This window comes from Limulus polyphemus, unplaced genomic scaffold, assembly GCF_000517525.1.
Source record: "Limulus polyphemus unplaced genomic scaffold, Limulus_polyphemus-2.1.2 Scaffold3588, whole genome shotgun sequence".
Taxonomy (NCBI): Eukaryota; Metazoa; Arthropoda; class Merostomata; order Xiphosura; family Limulidae; genus Limulus; species Limulus polyphemus.
The window spans coordinates 4680-27403 of NW_013669198.1; the positions used below are offsets into that span (position 1 = coordinate 4680).

General features: G+C 32.1%; 1 protein-coding gene across 5 annotated transcripts in view; it reads right to left on the reverse strand.

Moving 5' to 3' along the window:
- Positions 1 to 6962: 6962 nt before the first annotated feature.
- Positions 6963 to 22724, reverse strand: part of LOC106469640 (protein capicua homolog) — an 87111-nt gene continuing 71349 nt past the window's right edge. For all 5 annotated transcript variants that reach the window (XM_022398216.1, XM_022398215.1, XM_022398218.1 and 2 more), the window contains 5 exons: positions 21957 to 22270; positions 16576 to 16718; positions 14827 to 14982; positions 14419 to 14564; positions 6963 to 7137 (listed from right to left, as the gene is read on the reverse strand). In XM_022398216.1, coding sequence (XP_022253924.1) covers positions 7069 to 7137; positions 14419 to 14564; positions 14827 to 14982; positions 16576 to 16718; positions 21957 to 22270 — 828 coding nt within the window. In that variant the 3' untranslated portion in view covers positions 6963 to 7068. The remainder of the gene's footprint in view (positions 7138 to 14418; positions 14565 to 14826; positions 14983 to 16575; positions 16719 to 21956; positions 22271 to 22724) is intronic.

Sequence of the window (22724 nt, forward strand, 5' to 3'; positions counted from 1 at the left end):
TGAATGATTGTTATTCCTAGGTTCAATAAGTCTTAATACAAAATGATAAAAACCCTATAACCAAAATGCTTTCAAAACTGTTTGCCCAGTTTGCCCCTGAAGAAGATAGCCCCACCTTTCACAAGCACTTGGGTTATAAGGTTTTTATCATTTTGTTATTCCTATGTGGTATTTATTGGATTTGTTTAACTGGAAGAGATTACTTACAGCATGTGAAATTACAACTTCAATATCTCATAGTCATCAATATTGAGGTTAGCTCTTCAAATATACTTACATCAATTTTGGTCTTTAAATAAACACTACCTCCTCTCATAAACTATTATCAATTTTAGCTTATTAATTATTACCACTTGTAACAAATTTTGATATAAGTTTTTATTAAGCAAATGTTTTCTTTACCAAAGACATAGCTTACAATATTTTGTTTTTCAATTAAGTTAAGAAAAAAATTATTATTATATAACGACATGCTTACATTGTTTGCATGTGTCCATTGTGTGATGTGTACTAATCAGAAAATAAATCATCACAATAAAATTAAACTTTAAAGTGTCATGCACAATTTCTACAAAACCCTTAAACAAATTGTAATTTTTTCTTATACAGTTCTATATTGGACAAAAATTTTCCCTTTAAACTCCTTATCTGCAGCTTCTATGCTGTTTTAAAAAAAAAAGAGGAGAGAAATGAGAAATCCCATATCAAAAATACAGTTCTTAAAAATATCCAGTTTTAAAAAACTAGCCAGAAAATTCAATAACAATAAAATTTCAGTATTTCGTGCTGACTTCTGATTAAGTCACAAATATACATCACATACAATATGGACAACCTCATTCCTAGAAAAGCTTACAAAACTAAATATAATAAAGCTAAATACCTTTATCTTTTAAAAAGCTAATACTGGTTGGAAATATTGTGCTCTACACTACTAGTTCCTACACAACTAAAAAACACAGAAAAAATAAGGAAAAAGATACTTGTTATTACCAATATTGAAGATCTATGGACTTATCTATTATACTGCAATGCTACAGGATTGATAAAATGTCTATTTATTCAAATATATGTTTTTAATTTTAATTTTGAAATTGGTTGATATTGTTTACTCATGAAAAAAAAAATTAACTTAGGTACCTGCACTGCCAGATAAAATTTGGAGATACATTACTTTATCATTGATTTCATTCTATAACCATATCATTATTATTATATGAATCATACACAAACTATTATATAAAAATATTAACAAATAAGTTGTTGTTTTTTTCGGTTCAAAGCTACACAGTGGGCTATCTGCACTGTATCACCACAAGGAATTGAATCGCACATTTTAGTGTTGTATGCCCATAAATATACCACTGACTCATCTGAGGACGTTAATTTACAGACAGATGCAGATGACATCTAACTGAAGAAGAAACAATACTCCAGCAAAAGACAGTTATGAGAACTTATATATATGTATATATAACTTACACCAAAAAAAAATTATTATCCTGTCATACAAGAAAACAGGCATATTTTTAAATATGACATACGAAACTAGGCATAAAGGATTGAACTGTCTGTAATTAAGCATAAAGCTACACAATGGGCTATCTGTGCCCACAGGTACCAAAACCCGGTTTCTAGCATTGTGAATCCTTGGATATACCACTGTGCCTCTGAGGGACATAGGCATAGAGAAAAATAAAGTGCAAAAACACTGATATTATGTGGAACAAGAGAGAGCAATTGCAATATATTTATTTTAAATTTATCTATCAACACATTAACAATCCTACTATTAATGATCACTTCCTCTGAAGTGCTGACAGTATCTTTTATCACAAACAATTTGGATTATCTTTGTGACCATAAGTGTGTTTTAACAGCACCTAGTCACAGGCATTTACAAGTTTAAAGGCTGAACCTTTTTCAGCAAAAAAAGATTTTTGAAACAGAAAAATTTAACACGACCTAAAATACAGCAAGTTATTGAGGCAAAGAGTGACCACATTTCAAAAATGTTTGCTAAGTAGCCACATCTTAGAAACTACAAAAGTAAAAAATTATTCTCAATTAACACCAAGGAAGCATTTCCTCTATGATATAGAAACATATAAATATCTTAACGTAATAACATTAATGATCAACACACAGATTAGTAAAAGAATAAATTAGTTAAGAAAACTGAATACAAAAGAATTAAATTAATCTCATAAAAAACACTAAGAACAAGACTACATTAAAGATATCAAAATACCAAGAAAGTTAAAAAAAAAAGCATAGTAAAGTAATTAATTTTGATTTGATGTTTTTTAAGTAAAATCTTTTAAAAGACTGTATTGTACTTCAAAATGTTATTTTTTGGCAAAATTTATATTGCTTAATTGAAGTTTATGCAGATGCTTGCTTAACCAAATTTAATCTTCAATAGAATGCTGAGGATTTAACCAACTTTACAAATTACATCATAACACTAATGTGATTAACAATTCCTACATCAAACCTAAAACATATATAAAGTATTTAATTTAAATAATCAGTTATGATTAGGTTATCTAAAGTGTGCGCATCACCACTTACTCTGGTCTTGTGTAACCTAGTTATGCCCACATACAGGTTACACTTCAACATAATGTGTTTAAAATAAAACTACCTTTAAATATTCTGAGCTAGATTTTATAGGAATACCAAGATGACATAGCTTTACATACACCAACCTGGTCCATAAATGGGTGATCACTTAATCCAGACAACTTTCCTCAACCCACAAGCTATGATCAAATCAAGTGTTTTACCTATATAAGAGCTTCTAATTAGCACCCTCTCTCTAATTAATTTCAATGTCACCATTTCAAACATTCCTATGAATCTTCCACCTATGGCCCTGTTAACCAAGTGTGTTAGCTGTATGAGAGCTTCTAATTAGCACCCTCTCTCTAATTAATTTCCATGTCACCATTTCAAACATTCCTGTAAAGCTTCCACCTATGGCCCTGTTAACCAAGTGTTCAGCTAATAAATGTTTAATACGAAAGAATTTAAAATTTGTGGCAAATAATATCTCAGCTTTTGACCACAAAATGTAGAAAGATGAAGTATGTAAACAGTGAACAGTAACAGTCCCCACAAAAAATATGATACAATACTGGTACTAACTCAGATTTTTTTTATATTTAGCAAATTTTATGAATAAAACTTAATGTCAAGCAATCAACTGCCTTTCTAGAAGTAACATTTTTCATTATAAATTCAGCTGATCATTCAAACTTCTAGGGCTGCCCCCTAATAGTCGACCAAACCGTTAGTCGATGAGAAGAGTCTTAGTCGACCAAGTTTTCATTGGTCGGTTAGTTGCAGAAAAAACAAAAAACCCTCAAACTCCATTCGGGAGCTGCGCCTTGTCTTTAAAAAGTTATTAGACTATGTCGGGTGGGAAATCATACAAAATGTGGGATCATTTCGAGCGTGTAAAGGACGACCTCAAGAAGGTGATATGCAAACTCTGCATGCAAAGATTCGCCTATAATTTGTCGACCTCAAACATGACTTATCATCTGAAACATGTAAGTTATTATTCCATTATGCTAAATAATTAATGTCCTAATTGTGTGTTGGCCTGGGAGAACCTGTCGAATATCACTGCCACTCAGATACTACAATCCCTTTACTTTACCATGGTGTATACAGTTTTTAAGAAAACAAACGAGATATTGTCAATTTTTAAGCATTTGTGTACATTAGCTTGTTATGAAAGTGAGCTTGCCAGCTGCTCACTAACGGAACTTAACGTTCTAACATCCAGCCAGCCAGGCCAGGAGCTGGCTTCCTTGAGATGCGATGGCTACAACACTGATAAAATTATGTTAATCTCACTGAATCAGTAACAAAATAGTTAGCTAGCAAGCAGACCAGTAGTAGAAGTCTTTTACTTAATATTACCGAAGCTGGTGTGTATTTTCATTTTGTGATCCACTTTGTTTATCCACAACACGAAGCAAAGGTGTTTGATTACTTTGGCTATTCCTTGGCATTCAACATCACTGCTCAACTTATTAGCAGGCCAAAATCACACGAGAAGTGAGCAATTAAGACATTATGTAGTGCACCCTTTCCATGACATTGTTTCAGATTTGTTGGATTTTGATAGCTTTGGATATGCGGTTTTGAAACTGTGATGGAGTGCGAGCTATACTGTGGTCCTAATCTAACTTTACATTTCATTAACGAATTGCAAAGTTAAGGCTATATGCAGTTGAATAAATATATTGTCATATGTGCTATTATGCTTATCCAAGTGTTTGTGGGGACTGGGGAATCAAAATTCTCTCGCTTACTGCATGTTTAACTTCATGTGCACTTCTCTCTAGAGGCGCATTCACTATACTGCGAAAATAACTCCCCAGCCTCAACTTCATCTTCACGACCGACATTGACTCAAAAAAACACTAGTTATGAGACCCCCCCCCTTCTGAGAAAAGGAAGAGAGATATTACGGACAGAATAGCAGATTTCGTTGCACTTGACATGAGACCAGTCAACATCATCAGCGGTGAAGGCAAATGGTTAAATTCCTCGAGCCAGGGTACAGCATTCCCAAACGTGACACCATAATGCACAGCATAACAAGCAAGTACAACATGACTAAAAAATTAGTTTTGAAGAAAATTTAAAGATGTACAGTAGTCAGCTTCACAACATATGGACCTCTGACCAGATGGAGTGTTACATGACAGTCACTGCACACTTTATTTCTGAAGATTGGTGACTACATTCATTCGTGTTGGAAACAAAAGTGTTGGAGGTGAGCCACACAGTTGCCAACATATCAGAGTGGCTCAGTGAAGTGATGGAGGAATTTGAGATTCCTGCAGAAAAAGAAGGTCGCAGTCGTACATGACAATGCTGCTAATATGATGTTGTGCGCTGAACTACTGTCTGATAACCCATCCTGGAGTAATGTCCAGGGAGTTCTTTGTGCGGGGCACACTTTGCAGTTGTGCATAAATGCGGCTCTGAAACAAGATCCGATCTGTCAACCATTGCTGCTGGCAGATGCTTTCTGGGGCATTTCAAGAAAAGTGCCAAGGCTACAGCAGCTCTTGCTGATAAACAAAAGCAACTGAAAGTGGCTGAACAAAAACTCATCCAAGATGTCTCGGCACACGATGGAACTCCACATACTTCATGCTGGAGTGCCTCCTGGAACAGAGGTGGCCGGTTACAGCTGTGCTTTCAGACCCCGGTACCCCCCAATGGTCTGACTGAGAACTAGATCTCACAACTGCCCATTGGAGGACAGCAAAGGACATCGTCTTGGTGCTGAAACCTATGATCACTCTCACCAAGCTGCTCTCGCAGGATGTAAATGCATCTCTGTCTGCCACGTTGCCCATGCTAATAAATATGAAGAGATGCCACTTGTTGCTGCACGATGATGACAGCACAACCACGAAAGCACTGAAGAGAAACTAACCAAAGAAATTGACAAGAGATGGGAGCTCACAGGAAGTTTCAAAACCAGCATATATATCCAAGCTGCTGTCCTAGACCCACGTTTTAGGAGTTTGTCATTCCTCGATGCAGAGAAACGGGATGAGGCGTACATGATGGTGTCAGATCGGGCTGAGAGTTTATCTCTAGCGGATCGCAACAGCAGTACAGAGAAAAGTGTGTCCACACCAAAGAAGAAAAGGGAAAAGCAGCAGGAGATATCCATGCTGATGGCTACTGACGAAGAGCAGCAGATAGAAGGAGAGAACAATGAAATTAAGATAAACTTGGAGGACCAAAAAATATATATTTAGATAATTAAATTAATATCATAAACGTGCAACGACTAGTCGACTAATGGTTTGAACTAACGACTACTAGTCGACTAGGAAAATCTTTGGGGGCAGCCCTACAAACTTCATATCCTCTCTTTTGTGTGCTAGTTTTCTCTAAGGAAGATGAAAGGCTAAAAGGTATTTTAGAGGTTATTTAACATACTTGTATTAGTTTCATGCCTGTTTAGCTGTTTTTTTTCATGAGCATACCCTGGATTGTTTTGTTCTATACATAACAACTACTGTGTAATAAGATCATTTTAATTTGACATTGCATTTTTATATTGTTAAAGCTTTCTTATAAGTATTCTAATAAACAATTGTTTAACTTTAAATTTTAAACAATACACTTTTTTGTCACAACAAACTTAATCAGCAGAGGAGTCAAAAACAGAAAATCAGTTTTAAACTAAAAATAATCTCTTTAAGATTCCATTGTAGTTGATACACTTATGCAAAAACAGATAGTAATGATCAATATTAAAAAATACGTGACAAAATAACAGGCATCTACACAAAGGAAGAGCTGATGAAAATAAGAAACTAATGACTTGTACAGTTATCAAAATTTTTTCATATTTTTTAAACATGCCTCCTGTTAGCAAACACTTAAATTATATGAAACCAAAGATAATTTATATCTTGAACCTTTCTAAACTAGTTTAAGTTTCAAAAATGGTCAAATATTAGTGACAAAAAAGTGCTACAATATGTAGTAATCTACATGCATCAATAACTAAATAATCCTTTCAAGGAAATGTATTACAAAAACCATATCACACCCAGACGTATCCTATGGACTTGACACTTTTTCTTACTGTTCAGTGACCAACAGTAAGAAATATGATAAATCGTTACCATTAGAAATTCCTCTAACAAATGTCTCACTTATAGTTTATGTGGTTAAAATTTTGCCACTAAATTCAACAATAACTTATAACATTTGGGAAGATAAAGAAATAAAATGTTCAGTGAATAAAAAAAAATCACAAAACTTTGTGAAAACAAAATGATTATTTTTCACCAAATATTGGTTGTCCTTGTGAATGTGAGGGTGTAGAAGGATTGGAGGATGTCTTTGACACAGATGGTGGTGGCATTAATGTCTGTAGTGTTTGTGAAGTTGCTGGACTGCCTGGAGATGAGTTGAAGTTTTCGACTTCAGCCTGGTTACCCAATGTTGGAGTAGAAGGATTAGCAGAATTGACACTGGAACTTGACATCAACTTCTGACGAACTTCACGAATTTTTAACTGGAGTTTGTATTTGGTGGGGAAAATGTCACGGTGTTGATGTTGAAATGCAGCTGTGGCTTGAGCTGCATGAACACAAGTGCACAAGAAAATTTTACATATGAAATAAAGGATAATAAGAATTTGTAATATTACAGCTATGACAAAGCAAGATCACTGTTATAAAATAATGTCAATAACCTCTCCCAACAGTTCATTCTTATGAAAATCAAACATATGATCACCAATCATGATATCCAAAATGCAAATAACTAGTTATTCAGTAGCCTCATATCTTCTTGTCTCACTTTGAGGTGTAGTACAGAATTCAAAATTATTTTAATTGCTCTTGAACAATGGCTAAACCACATAGAAAAGACTTGGATGTTTAACTTATATGGAAAGCCACTGGACATATAAAAGCCAGCCAATCACAACATGCTGTTTCAAATAGACTCAAAGCATTATTAGCAGAATAAAGAATCTAAGGCATAATCTACAACACAAGCAGATGATCACTATGTAGATTCTGGCTAGCTATACCCATACAGAACAGGCTCCACTACTGAAGATGATGGTATGTAATTTATCATTTTCCTACACTGAAAATAGATTTCCAATAGATATTTGTCTCCTCTCACATATAAAACTTCTCTTTAAAAATCTTAATTCTCACCTAATGTACTAGCATTTTTATACCCTTCATTTCCCACTGCAAATTTAGCATGCCTGGTGCATGCGACAACCCTTCACCAATGCAGCATGACACACACTCCCTGAGCAGCTGGCTCCCTTGGTTTTACATTCTGTGTACCTCACTTTTGAGATTAGGCACACCATGAAAAAAGATAAACACTAGAAGTGGAGAGGAAGGGTGGGAAGTATGTGAGGAGAGGTATCTATTGAAAATTTATTTTCAGTGTAGGAAAATGATAACTTCCTATACAATACATACCTCCCCTCACATATAAAGCTAGAACTCCACATTGAGTAGGTGGAGGAATCAGTGTAACAGAAAGAATAATAGACCCCCTCACATATAAAGCTAGAACTCCACATTGAGTAGGTGGAGGGATCAGTGTAACAGAAAGAATAATAGACTCCCTAGGTAAAGCGTCCCCAAAGAATCTAACAAGTGTGTGTGGTAACTGTATGAAAGAACACTAGAGGGGGACTGCACCAGTTCTGGAACAAGTATGCCCTTTGCCAGTGAAGAAGTGAAATGTTGTGAAACAGGCAGCATCGAGTACCTAACGAATAATGGAAAAGCCTTAAAAGATGTGGCAGAAAGTCCAACCCCAACAATAAAGACGAGGTTCCACATCCCATCCTTGGTATTATGAGGTGCAGGACAGCGCCAAAGATTCAATAGAGGAGAAATATGGATTACGTGACCAGGGTGAGCAGATTGTAAACCCAATACAGTAAGAAATATGATAAATCGTTACCATTAGAAATTCCTCTAACAAATGTCTCACTTATAGTTTATGTGGTTAAAACATAATGTCTTATTGTACTCAACAGACTGGAAAATGCTCACTACCGGTCTTCTGTAATGATAAAATTACAGAAGAATGTAAACAAAATCATTGGATTTGAAGATTTAGTTTTTCATGTACAATATGAAACCCTATTTTGAAAAGCAGGCCATTCCCAATTGATTCAATCAAGGGATGAGCAGCAATCCCTTTCTGCTTTACTCATGATAGCGCATGAATGATGGTCCACCATTTAAAGAATTGGATATAGATATGATGTAATATACATGACTAGGTAAGCCACTAGTGATCTTGCAGAACACCCCATCTCAACAGTGTGTGTTACACCGTAAATGTAGCAGATGCGGGTTTTAGACTAGATATAGAAATATCTTAACATACCTGACCAGACAACATCTACCACAAAACAGGATCCCAATAAGGAACTAACAGAAGGGAGACCCCTGCAAAAACTGAACAAGAACATCAAATGTCATAACTGAACTGAAGCATGTAGAATTGTCATTGGAGGGAGACTATATCTGCCAGTGAAGGATACAAACAAATGCAATACAAAAGTATTAATAGTAATCCACATACCAGTCTTGATAATCTCCTCCATAGGGCAATGAAAATGAGCATTCAATTATATAGTAATGTGGTGAATTTGATGAGAGAAGACATGATAAAGATGATGCCCTTCGCTGGAAATAGAAGAGTAGATTAACCAAATAAGCTGACAAATCCAACCCCTAAGAGTGATTGGAGAAAGATAAAGAGAAACAGCAAGATCCCAGGAAATAAACAAATGGGAATAGGAACTCTGGAAAGGGGAAGTAATGCCCAAACACAACACAGAAGGGGATCAGGATTCGATTGAGAATAAAGAAAAGTAGACCAACAGCGTTGGTAAACTGACACAGTAGAAGAATGGACAGAACATGAAAGAAGAGAAGTAACACACTGTATCAGACCCATGCCAGTCAAAAGCTGAGTGTGAAGCTGGAGGATGGGTAAGGTGGGATGAAAGACATCCAAATGAGGTTGACAGAGGAACGATGGAGACAGAGGAGGTGACATCTGCAAATGCTCAAGAAGAGGGAACCAAGGTTGAGCTGGCCAATACAGAAATACCAAGAGTACTCAACATTAAGTGAGAATTTAGATTTCTAATGCATTAGAGGGCAGTCCAAGATCAAAAGAAGCTTTATACATGAGTGGAGTTATGCATCATATCAGAAGTGAACAGATGGTTTGAAACAGAATCCACAAGGCCAATCTGTATGCCAAAGCAGGAAAGCTGTTCTACAATATTAAAAATTTTTAGTTAAGGAAGTTTAAAAAAGATAAAATATAACGTATGTACACCAAAGAATTGTGTCTTCCTTACTGTACAAAGCAAATGAAAGGTGTTATCATGTCTTCAAAAAATTTTCAAAAATGGTAAAGCTGCCTAATCAACTTGAAACTATGATGCAGGTTCTGCTGGTAATGTGCAAAGTTAAGTAATTTCCAGCACTGTAAATGCCAACCAAAGGAAACTAACCTAAAAAATTATTATGAACTACAAAATGTTCTAGCTTATTTAGAATCAGCTCAATGACCACCAAAAAAATTCATTGACTTTTGATGACAGAAGAGATGTATTAATTTTTAGAGTTCAGTCAAGCTGATGAGCTTTATGGTCTGAAAGCTTTTAGTATAATTGAATCACCTATGAACTGCCAGAAAACTCCATAAACAGAAAATTTAAACACATGGTATATGAATGCATTTCTACTTTGAATTAAAAACTCTAAAAGTATGTACAGCAGAAAAATGTCAATAATTTACATTTCACCAGGTAAAATTGAAAAGTATAAGATTTTTTTATTTTTTTAATGATTCACTATAACAGAAATTATATTACTCAGCTAGACTGTGTATTACATGATTATTTTCCTTTTTTCTGAAGATGTTTAGGAAAAGATCTGACATAAATCGGCAAAACTACAGAATGACTCTACAGATTTTCTTACAATTTTGAAATAAAAGCATTATCAAAGAAGGGCATCTGTAACAGATTAGGGTTCAAAGAATCAATAATAGGGGTTAATTACAAAAAGGTTAACCTGTATTTGCCCAATGACTTATTAATCATATCATTTTGTAACTTCCTAAGTGATTAACTTAAAGAGATTGTAAATGTCATTAATTTCATTGATGATTCCTTCGTTTCACATACAATTTCTTAATAACTCTTTTCACACATAGTTAACAACACAATGAAGTGAATATGTTTGTGTTAAATCTAATCAGATGTGCAAGAAGTATTAGATGTAAGCAATCCCCACATTAGCTCAACATCTGCATCTGAAAGCATGACTGGAAACAAGTATACACAATCCCTCAGCTGGGGCCTCAACCAGCAAATGAAGATATCAGCTGATTGTCATATTAACTCTATGTTTTTCCATAATTTAGGTACATTATTGATGCCATTACGTTAAGATATGCAATGTAAGTGTATCTTATATATCATAATGCATAATACAGTGAAATATATTGCTAATTTACAATGTTGTTTGATGGAGAAATGACACTGATTGGGAACTGACTGTGAAATCTAATTACACAGTGAAAGGGTTAAATCTTTCTAAAAATTCTGTAAACCTAAGCAACATAAAATAGGCAAAGAAAATAGTTATAATTTTTCTTAATATGTACGAAAAATAAAAATTGTATGAAGTAATTTATGTTCTTATAACACAACTTTAATTTTAATTTTTCACAGTTCAAATATGATGACAATATATTTGTTATTTTTACACTAATTAAGTAAATGCAGAAAAAAATACAACTTTGTTTCAACATTTTGAGAAACAATGATTCTGTTCTTCAGAGATGTAAAAATATGAACAAAACTGTGAGAATTAACAAGATTTAGAAACATGATACAAGAAAGGCATGTAGCATACGTACCAAATAAGCAGGATAGATATAACAAACTTTTCCTGAAGAAACTATGCTATAGTGAACTTATAAAACTGATCTTAAAATTATAATAAGTTGAAGAATAATTTACAATTATTAATTATTCAGTTTTAGTTTTTATTTAATAAACGTAAGTCTTGGCTAAAGATGTAGTAAGGTCTATTATCTTGATTGAGTTTTAACTTTGTATTTATGTGCAAAGACTCAAGAAAATTAGAATATTTTGGTTATGCTTGTGATCAATTATCTTACATCCTTCCCAGTTTATAACATTTTGTGTTCAGAGTGTATTGTGCAATCAATGATCTAAAAAATTACCTTGTTTGAAGTCTCTTTTATATTTGGAACATCTGGCAGTTTATCCAGTATAAATGGCTGGACTATCTAAACAAAAATCTCACAAGTAGTATCAGTTTAAGTTGCAATATTAATGGGGTATTTGGGGTGGGATAACATTTTTTTTAAAACTCTTAATGGTTATACAGAAGGTTGAGTATGTTATATTAAAATGCAAGTCAGTAAGTCACTTGACAACCACAAATGATATAAAGTCAAGGTAGAACATAATGCATCAGAACTAGATTTTGACATTGTTTGGTATTTTGTAGATAGTACGATGCCACTGTAAATTTATCACTTTTGGAAATGTATTTGACAGACCCTATTTCCAAGGCAAAATATTCATACATTCAGGTCATAAAGATGTGTTCAGAATAGGAATTTAGAATATAAAACATGTGGATATCCCTTGTACTTAATGGCATTGGAAAAAAAAAAAGAAATATGGATCAATCTAAGATATTAGGACCAACCAGAAAGAGACCTATATGAATACATATTGGTCAAATTTCCAGGATCAGATCAGCTGTTGATATAGGTGCTGGGGAACCAATATCCTCATATATTAAATGGATTATTAAAAGTTACAGAATAGAGGGGTGGGCTTTTAACATGACAAAGCCTTTTACAATATAAATTACATACAGTGCTAGTATCAAGACACCTTAATTTAACTACTGTACCACCAAAGCATGATTTCTAAAACCTGTTTAAACACAGCAATGAATCATCTTGCTTCTCACTGCTCTATAGACTCCTAAAACTACATAAGAATAATACACTATTGAGGCCTTTTGTGTCTTTAATCAACTCCCCTTCACTGGTTCATGGACCAGTGCCAGACTACAAGGAGATTTCACCTGGTCCACAAAACAATTGAAAAAAAAAGACATTTTGGAATATTGCTACTGAAGTATATTGTTTTACAGTGTAATATAAAAGCGCTTTTAAAAAGTTAATATTGTACAAAGCAGTTAATGAAATTTTGTGATTGCAACTAGTTGGTCCTCAGTGGGTAAAAGGTTGGGAACCACTGACCCAGTCAACAATCATTCCAATAACTGGAAATAATGGTTATAATATGAAAAAATTCACTTGAATCTTAAGATTAACCTTGGAGAAATAATATTATCCTTTGATTTAGTATTACTGTGTGCTACCATTTACCTGCAGAACATGTAAACTATCTGACAGATGTAAAAAATTGAGAACATTCTACAAGTGGTAAAATTCTGTTTAGAAGCAATTTAATTCATGTATAACATTCAACGTTATAAAAAAGTTCATGACAAAGCTGTGAGCTCTCCAACACTCATCAGTCATGGCAAATGCAGTAATGTAAAAATCAGAAAGTGAGAGAATCATTTCCATTCGTAGATCAGTGGTCATATGACGACACTACTTTAGCAATTTTTTCACTGTGTTAGATAGTGATAATGTTGACATGTTTCATTCTCACTTAAATAAACAAAACAAACAACATTCAGTTTATAGTAGAAAGAGAACATTTACTGATATTCTCTTCACTCACATGGAAGAATGAAAACTTGAAAATGGTGTATACTATAGACCAACACATACTTACAGACATTTATATCTTAATTTTCATCACCTAATTGTCATAAATAATCTGTAGTTCAAACCTTTTTACACGTAGCAAGTTTAATCCTCAGTAAAAAATCAAACCAAGTATAAGAATTAAAAATAACCAAAGTTATATTTTAAGGAACAGATACCCAAACAGAGTTACAAAAATCCAACAGAAAAAGATGAAACCTGCATCAAAGATAAGTCAATAACAAATAATACTGAATATGAAAAATAAATTTTATTTTCATATATTAATGACATCTCAGAAAATATCCAAAGGATCTCAAAAATATTGATATTAGAACTATGTGTTCATACAAATGCTATTCCACCCCAAAATTCATAATTTATATTGTCATAAGTCCATGTTATTTGTGAGATTGCTTGTTTAGATTGTCTGGCCATTTATATTGGCCAAAATACCACTTTTCAAATACATACACATACTAAAAAAATTACAAACAAAATAATGTTTTTACATCAACAAATGTGAAACACTAAATATGAAATGTTATTAGCTGGAAAAGATGTAAGGTTATTAACCCTGAATGAACTCTTCTTCATTCTGAAAACAAACATTTGAAATGTATTTCAGAGGTTGTACAGATTACACAAATGATATTTGAGATTTTTGGGACAAAGAATAAATTTTTAATCATAATATGAAAATCACTTCGCACTCGGACTAGTAACAAAACAGACTCAATATATTCACAAACAAATCTTTAGTAAAAATACTTTATTATAAAAATCTGATTTTTGGTATATAAAAGACTTGTAATGTTTACTAAAAGTCTACCAAATTTTGTGAAGATACACATTCTGCATTAAAATTTAGAGTATAAATACTTAACGTGTGCAAATGTGTATACAAACTCGTGTACTTTATAACGAGCCCATCAGGAAATAGTTAAAACTCAATCAAGAAAATGGACCTTATATATTTTTACAGATTACAAAAGAAAAATTAATATTTATAACATTTACCTGTTGGATAGGCACTTCTTTTTGAAACAACTGTAAAACCAACTGCCTACGCTGGTCTAGAATCCTTCGTGACTGCCCTTTTTCTCCATCACTGGGTGTCTTGGGTGTCTTAGGTGTACGAGGTGAATAAACTTCCTCTGTTAGTTCTAAAAGCCAAGGATTACATAATATGTTTAATTTTTTTGTCTAGATCATATTTTCTGTTTAATATTTCAATAATTAATATCATTTGATTCATTAAATGTACACAAATGCTGCATTATCAAAATCTGTAAAAACTGGTTTAAGTTATTTTAGGAATAACATCTAATTACAATACAAGTATTTTATTAACGAGGTTTTAATTACTGTCTTTTGTTGAATATAAATGTTTTCAAAAACTTAGCAATGTTTTAAAGAGATCTCCACCTTTCAGATAAGAATGATTCTCCACATCAAGGTTGAAATTTGGCCCAAAGAATTTATTTCCTTCACACTTGGCACTTTTTGGAGTTCTTTGAATTTCACCTTTAATACCAGAATAGTTAGTAGAACCTTTGGTTCCTCCTTCTCCATTTTCATTTTCTGTAGATAATGTTCAGACTTATTAATAAAACTAACAAATCTTTAGGCTTATACAAATAAGAACTGTGAAACATACACTTGCTCTAGAAACTAACACATATTCTGAAATATTTAATATAGTTATAAAGTACTTACCACACAAAACTAATAAATCAACTGTGCTAATAATCCCAACAAAGTTCCAAAATACAGTCAAACTCCAGAGATTGATATTGTCGATGAAATTTAAAGTCACAAAGAACAAAATTACTGGTAAAATAAAAACATGGAGACTAACTAAATATTGCAAATTGCAATTTCTAACAGATATAATTATTCCACACAAAAATTCCAGGAAAATGTGTTTATGGAATCAGTAGTAAATGAACTATTAAATATATCAGTTACTAAAATCCAATAAAATAGATGTTAAATGTTTCAGTAATAAAAAAGAACTGAAGTATTTATTTACCCAAACATTAAGTTGACTCAGTGAATAGTTTGATTTACCATCAATACTACTAATTGAGACTTTTACTTGTCCCACAAGTATGAAACCTACTTAGTCATTCACATATTTGATAATTTGTTGATCAAATGAGGAAAGAAGTTTTAAACTATTTCAATCATCAAGTTAGCCACATTATGGAAATACTATCCAATAAAGATTTATTTTTGACCTCCAGTGGGACTGGAAAGTTTTTCAATTAGTTGTGTGGCTCCATGCTGAAACCTTTTAAATATGGTTATAAAGTTTACAGCACTGAGTTCTGTTGGTACTATGAAAGTATGGTTTCATGTTGAAACCTTTTAAGTATGGTTATATAAAGTTTATAGGATTAAACTCTGGCATTAGTAATCTGATTCCATGCTGAAACCTTTTAAATATGGCTACAAACTGTACAGAACTCAACTCTTTTGGAATTAAAATCTAATTCCATGCTGAAACCACTTAATTATTTCAACAAAGTCTATAGTACATGGAATTTATGAAGTCAGTATAATTGGAAATAATATCATACGGTTTAAAACCTGAAATTTCCTAGCTGTCAAGGTAGTTCTGACAAGGAATTTCTGACTTTGGGTTAAAACTTGTGGCTTACAAATTGATAGGAACTACGTTTTTGTGTTTAGTATTTATTTCAAACTTACAAAGATGTAGTTCAGCTTATAGTAGAATATCCAGGATTTCCAGCTGAATCCTATAATAACTTAGACACAAGTTTCAGGAAACAAAGTAAAGGTGAAATAGTCAGTCTGTCAAAAATATATAATGAATATTACAGATATTTCTGTACAGGTAATTAAAAATACAACTCACATTAACCAAAGGATATGTACATATGACAATTTTTCAAGATGTTTGAAACTAACTCAATGATAGTTATGCAGTCTCAGGTTTCCTAGTAAGAGCTCAGGAAAACTATAATTTTATGACATACAAAAATTATGAAGAACAAACTAAAATGATGATAACTTATGACAGTAATTATGATAAAATACAATAACATTTAGATAAATATTATCCACGGTAAAATAAAAACATTTAGGCTCACTTTTGTAGAAAAAAAATTCTGGTTTAAAACTTATATAATACTTAATACAATTATATACCTGTAGATATATTTTGCCTATGGTAACTTTGGGCAAAAGCAATGGGAGAATTTGGAACAGATGCTGTAGCAGATGGAGATCTGTGGGGCTCAAATTCTGGAAGCTTTGCAAACCTAGCTTCAAAGTTGACTTTTTCTAAGATCCTAGTAACAAAGAATATAGTTATTATTTCATTCACTTTAAATAATAAAATTACAAAATTAGTAACCACTTAGTTGATATTAAATAAATTAAAGAAATGCTGATAAAAGAGGATCCAGATCTCATTTCATTGAAATAGTAATAACCAAATATACCAGAGTTAAGAGTGAGACAGAACAGACATATAAAGTTGCAACAAAAAAATTTATAACTTTAACCTCTTCTAGCTTAGTATCTCCTGTATCTTATCATTTTACAAAAGTAAATGACATCACTTAAAAAATTCTGTCTGATTTCTACCACTTCATCAATCACAATATAAAAGCTACATATAAAATGTTTAAATAGAGGTATTGGTTTTGGTATAGAATTTGTAGTCTTACTTATTTCTAGCTCAAAATAGTTTAAAATCATTATTTTGATGTCCAAAACTATAAAATTCTCTTAACTGTACTTCTTTTGGTAATTACCAGACTTGTACAGCTAATGAAATCAAAAATGAATTGTTTGAAAACTGGGATTATTTTCATTTTTGTAATATATTTGACACAAAGCTTGCTTTCTTTCTGAAATGGATTGTAAACCTCTGATTTTTTAATTACTACATCATAAGGCTTTCTTAGTCATGTGCCAACAAATAATCTCAATACACCATGGTCAATATATTAATCATATTAGTTCTCATGTTTGCTTGTTTATTTTGATGAAATAGTTACTTTGGCAGTTGCTTTTGACTTTACAAAAACTCCATTTGTAATTTTAAACTATGAAATCTTAAGGAGAAATCTGTCCTCCCATGAAGTTAGTTAGTAGGGGAACTTTTTGAAAATGTTACACATAACTTCTAAATGGAGTATAAATTTAACTTTAATTATGGTAACTAATATCTGTTGATATTAATTTTAAGAATATACATTTTATCACAAAATTTATTTTAACAAAGTGAGCTAGCACATAACGTCATTAGACAATGGATGTATTCTAAAAGCATGAATCCTGGCTTTTAGGCCAACTGTACAGGTATGTTTTGATCTTAAAATAAATTGCAAATTCACCACACTAAAATGTAATTGAAGCAAAAATTAGTGGTCATCACGCTTAATATTTGAAATGTCTTTGTTTCTGATTTAGTAATGTTTACAAGTTATTAATTTTCATTAATACATATATATATATATATATAAATTGCAACGGACCACCACCCGGCTGGAACTTTCTTTTATGTTTCCTTGATTTGTATTATTGAATTAGCTTGTGGGGGAAAACCAGAATATACCACAAGTAAAATGTGTTTAGGGTTCTCATACGCAAAAGTAAATTAGTAATATATAAAATGTTTCTACAACTGTTCTTTATGTCATCAAATAACTCATTACCTTTCAATGCAAAAAAACAGAATTTTCAAGAAATAAAACTCAAACAAACTTCTAATAAAATATGGTACCAGTATATTAATTGTTTCTTTTGTGCATACAATCTTTTATAAATTGTTAAAAACCAAATATTAATTAGCAATAGTTTTCATGTCTATGAGCAGAAAATCTCAAACATTCTGCCACTAGTTCAAATAATCATGAAATCTTGCCCTATGTGTTATAGTCGATGAAGCAACCAACAATACTATAGTCAGTTACATGTACTTTGTGATGACAACTGTGCACAAATTTCAAAATCACCATTGTTAGATTATACTGTAAAATGAGCTCTTTCTAATGACTATACACATATGTATGTAACATCTACATGTAGGCTATAAAGCTCAAACAAATCTGTTGAAGGTGGGCATTGCACCTGTCAGGGGTTGAAATGTATGAGTCAAAAAGTTATGTAAGCATCTTATAGTCAAGACATACATCAACTCAACTTCCATTGCATTATTAAAGATATAGAGTGCAAAATGAAGAATATTCAGAGCTCGTTGGTCATATGACAATACATCTGAAGTTTCAAGTAGTTTTTTAAGGTTTTTTTCAAGTAAAAAACTTAAACTTTGATAACATAAAACTTTAAATCATAACATCCATTATAATGTTAATTTCATTTACATACATTGATATTCAATTAAATTCTGAATATAACACAGTGACTTGTGCAGAAAAGGGTTTAAAGAGGTACTTGTTGTGAAAGGGTTAAACTGTATTTAGGTCTAACTTTTATATTTTAATTAATTATGTATTAGTTATGTTTTGAAATGCATAATTGAAAGGTCTAAACATTTTTTAAGTATATATCATACTTTGCATCAGTTCTCAAGGCTTGTGATATTACTAAGCTATATGTTACAACTTTGCAAGATATTTACTTCTTCACCAATAGCTCAAGCCAACAGCTAATATTCCTGTGTTTCCTAAGTAAGGTATACCATATTATTTATCTTTCAATAACAGTGTTGTTTATGTTTGTTAGTATACCGAATGTCAATATTTTTTTTATTTTGAACTTATTGCATATTATTCTACTTTTATTATAAACATTGTTTTGCACTGCTGGCTTAACTCTCTTGCTACGATTTCAGTTGATTCGACCCAAAAACTGACCCCAAAGTGACCTTTAGTTTCCATACTATAACTTCCAATATGTTTTGTGTATCATCATGAAATTTTGCAAGCTTTCAGTAAGTATTAAGAGTCATTTGTAAATAAAAAATCAGAGTTATTAATGAAATATTATCCCTAAACATTTTTCTATGAATATATGGAGTGAAAGCGTTCACTGCTTCCAGTGCAAAGTGATTTTAATGTTAAGATTGAAAATACTTTTCTTGATCTGAAATATCTCTAACTTTATTTGCATAATCTATAAAACATCCTAAATAAGTTTCAGACTTTTTTTCCCATAAAACTTTATACTTTATCTGTTATTTTCTCAAACCTAACTTTATACGAGGCTTATCGACTTGCTCGATCTTATAACTACCGTTCAATTAATTTGAATTAAATCTAAGTTACCCTTTTTTACCCTATCCCCCAGAGGGGGAGGGGGGTGTCTGTGTTTCTGAATGTCTATCTCAAAAACTAATACACCAATGTACACAAAGATTTTACACAAGATGGGAAGTCAGTATGGGAGAGTCCTCTCCTAATTTTGTCCAGATTCTGGATCACTTTGAAGCATTTTTATAATGGGGAGATAGAGCATTTACACAGTTTTCAGTTAATAACTCTGTAAAATGTGATTGGATTTGTACCAAATTTCACGGGCACATTAAAGTGAGACTCCTCATCACACTACAAAAAATCATCTGGATTGTTGATCATTTTGGATCTGAGAAGGATTTTCTGAGTTTTCGAAGGTGAAATTTTCTGTTATCCAATATAAATTCATTTAATCTTGAAAAGAAGCAATGAGGTGGGGGTATGTAGTCTCTCTGATTGCTCATTTCTTTCTAGAATGACTTCAAATTGTAACAAGAAACAACATTTGTTTATCCTAAATAGCTTTAAACTGCATACATCTGTCTATACTTAGTATACCTTGTGAAATATTTTTATTATTATCATTATTGTTCTTTATTTTACCTAATCTAACCTAAAAAGTTTTTAATTTTTACATTTTAGTTACTTTTATAATACTAAATAAAGAATACAGATGAAAAACAAGAAATATAGTATTTATTTGGGTCTTTTTTTTTTCTTGCTGTTGACTGTCGATGAAATTTATCCACATTTTTTTTTTATACTAATGGTACTACTGCACTAAATAATTTTTATTTAATTAAATAATGCACCAAAGAACAGAATAATAACATGCAAAAAGTAAACATTGTCCTATAACTATCACCATAGCAGTAAGTCTTTGGACTTACAATGCTAAAATCAGAGGTTCAATTCCCCTCAGTGGACACAGCAGATAGCCCGATGTGGCTTTGCTGTAAGAAAAACACACACACACACATTTTTCTGGCTTTCCAACTATGCAACAAGAGCTGTTAAAAATCAATAAGCTTGTTGCTGTGTTTCTCATGGGAATAAAGTTTGAACTGAAAGTGAAACAGACAATTCTTTGTACAGAAAACAATGTAATATAATACATCATTTGATAGATTAAAACTTTGGCTTTATATTGGTTATGAATACTATAGTATTAAACGTCAGAGAGAACTATTGGCAATTTCTGAAAGAGAGGATTTGACAGGTGAGCTGATTTTCCATTTTATGGCTCTTTAACCAAATAAGATTGAAGGCCTTAACAATTATGCTTTGCCCGAGAAATGACAACATCATAATGAGTAATTTTTGTTTAATTTTGTACTTCTCAGGGGGGTGGTAAATAAATTAGAAAAGAAGGCATACCTAGAGAGCAAATGTAACAATTCTCAAACTAGGAAAAATTCAGGTTTTTTAAATATTGCCTTATAAAGTTAAGAACTTAAAACTTATATAATATTAAAATTTTAATTATTAGCTATGTTTTATGCCAAGTTTATTCATATACTGTGATAAAAACGTAGCTTAATTAAATTTGAAATGTAACTCAGTTAGACCTTGTGAGGTGCACAGAAAAGAATGGCCATAGCAAGAGGGTTAAAATATGTACTTAGGAATAAACAAAATTTCCTAAACTGGCTGAACCTCATGGGATGTTATTGGGATTGTGGCCAAATATATCATAAATAGTGAGGAAGCCTAATTGATGGAACAATGCATTCTAATCTTTATAAGATCAAACATAAAAAAAGTATATTTAGTTAGCTTTACTGATGGCCAGGTTGATTTTGAGTTTCACTCTAAGTACATAGCTTACTCTGATCAGAAGTTATAATTATTATTCTTACTTTTAAAAGAAATTCTAAACTAACAGCACAACAAGACAGCTATCAACTATACAAACAAAATTAAATAATAACTGACTCAATGCTCATTTTATACATTAACATGAAGTTTGTGGTGCTACATAACATCCCCAAAGTGCAATAATTAAGGCTGACAAAGATACACATAACTCTGAAATGCATAGGCTGATAGTGGTGAGAGATGGCTTTCTTAAGTCAACCAAATTATTATCGTTTCAGTTGTTTCTGATAATAATAATAAAAAAAACAATACAAGTTTATAGCAAGAAAAGATAAATACACATTAGGTATTGAGAACCTGATGATGTTTTATGGAATATAATTATTTGTTACATCAAAATAAAGTACTTCCTAATGTGCTATGTTTAAAATAAATAAGAAAACTCCAGTATATTTAACACTTACTGATAATTAGTTTTACAAATACAACCAAATGCAGGAAACATACTTATCCATTCCATCATCAAAATTGCGTTTTAGGATCGGTTTTCTTGGGCTAGCTACTTCTTTTTGAAGTATTGGACGTACTGACTGATTGGATGTAGACTTGGATGTTGAACTTAAGGTAGTGAGAGGTTTACCTGGGGCTCTACGTAATTGTGCTGGGGTTGGAGCAAGAACAAAGCCTTGATCACGAGTAGCCAGTGGCTGATGGACTATAGAACATGATGATTCAAGAGAATGAGATGGTGAAGCTGGTGCTGAACATGATAATTTTTCTGAATCTTTGGTCTTTTCTGAAGATGGCATTGATTTCAATAACTATTTAAGAGAAATATGAATAACAAGGTCAGACAGCACTAAACAACTGTAGTGAAGCACACAATAATTCCTTGAATTATTTAATATTTGAATGTTTCAACAAAGTATACAAAAGCTCCTTGAGCTATCTATAGCTTCTGGCATGCTACAAGGTATACAATGATTTCTTGAACTAGCTTTTGACATGTTAAAACAAATTATAAGCATTCAAAAAAATCCTTAAACTATTTAGCTTTTCCCAAGTTGCAACAAAGCATACAATACCTCTTTGAACTATCTAACTCCTGGCATGTTAACCCGATGACTACCGGCTACTAACTTTCTTAGTAGCCAATGCAAGTCTTGCTATATGTCATTCCAACAATAAAACTATTGGTTAAAAGTTTTGAACTTCTTAAGAACTTTCATAAATGCACGTAGTTTAAGAAACATAAAGCCTGTTCTTTTCAAAATT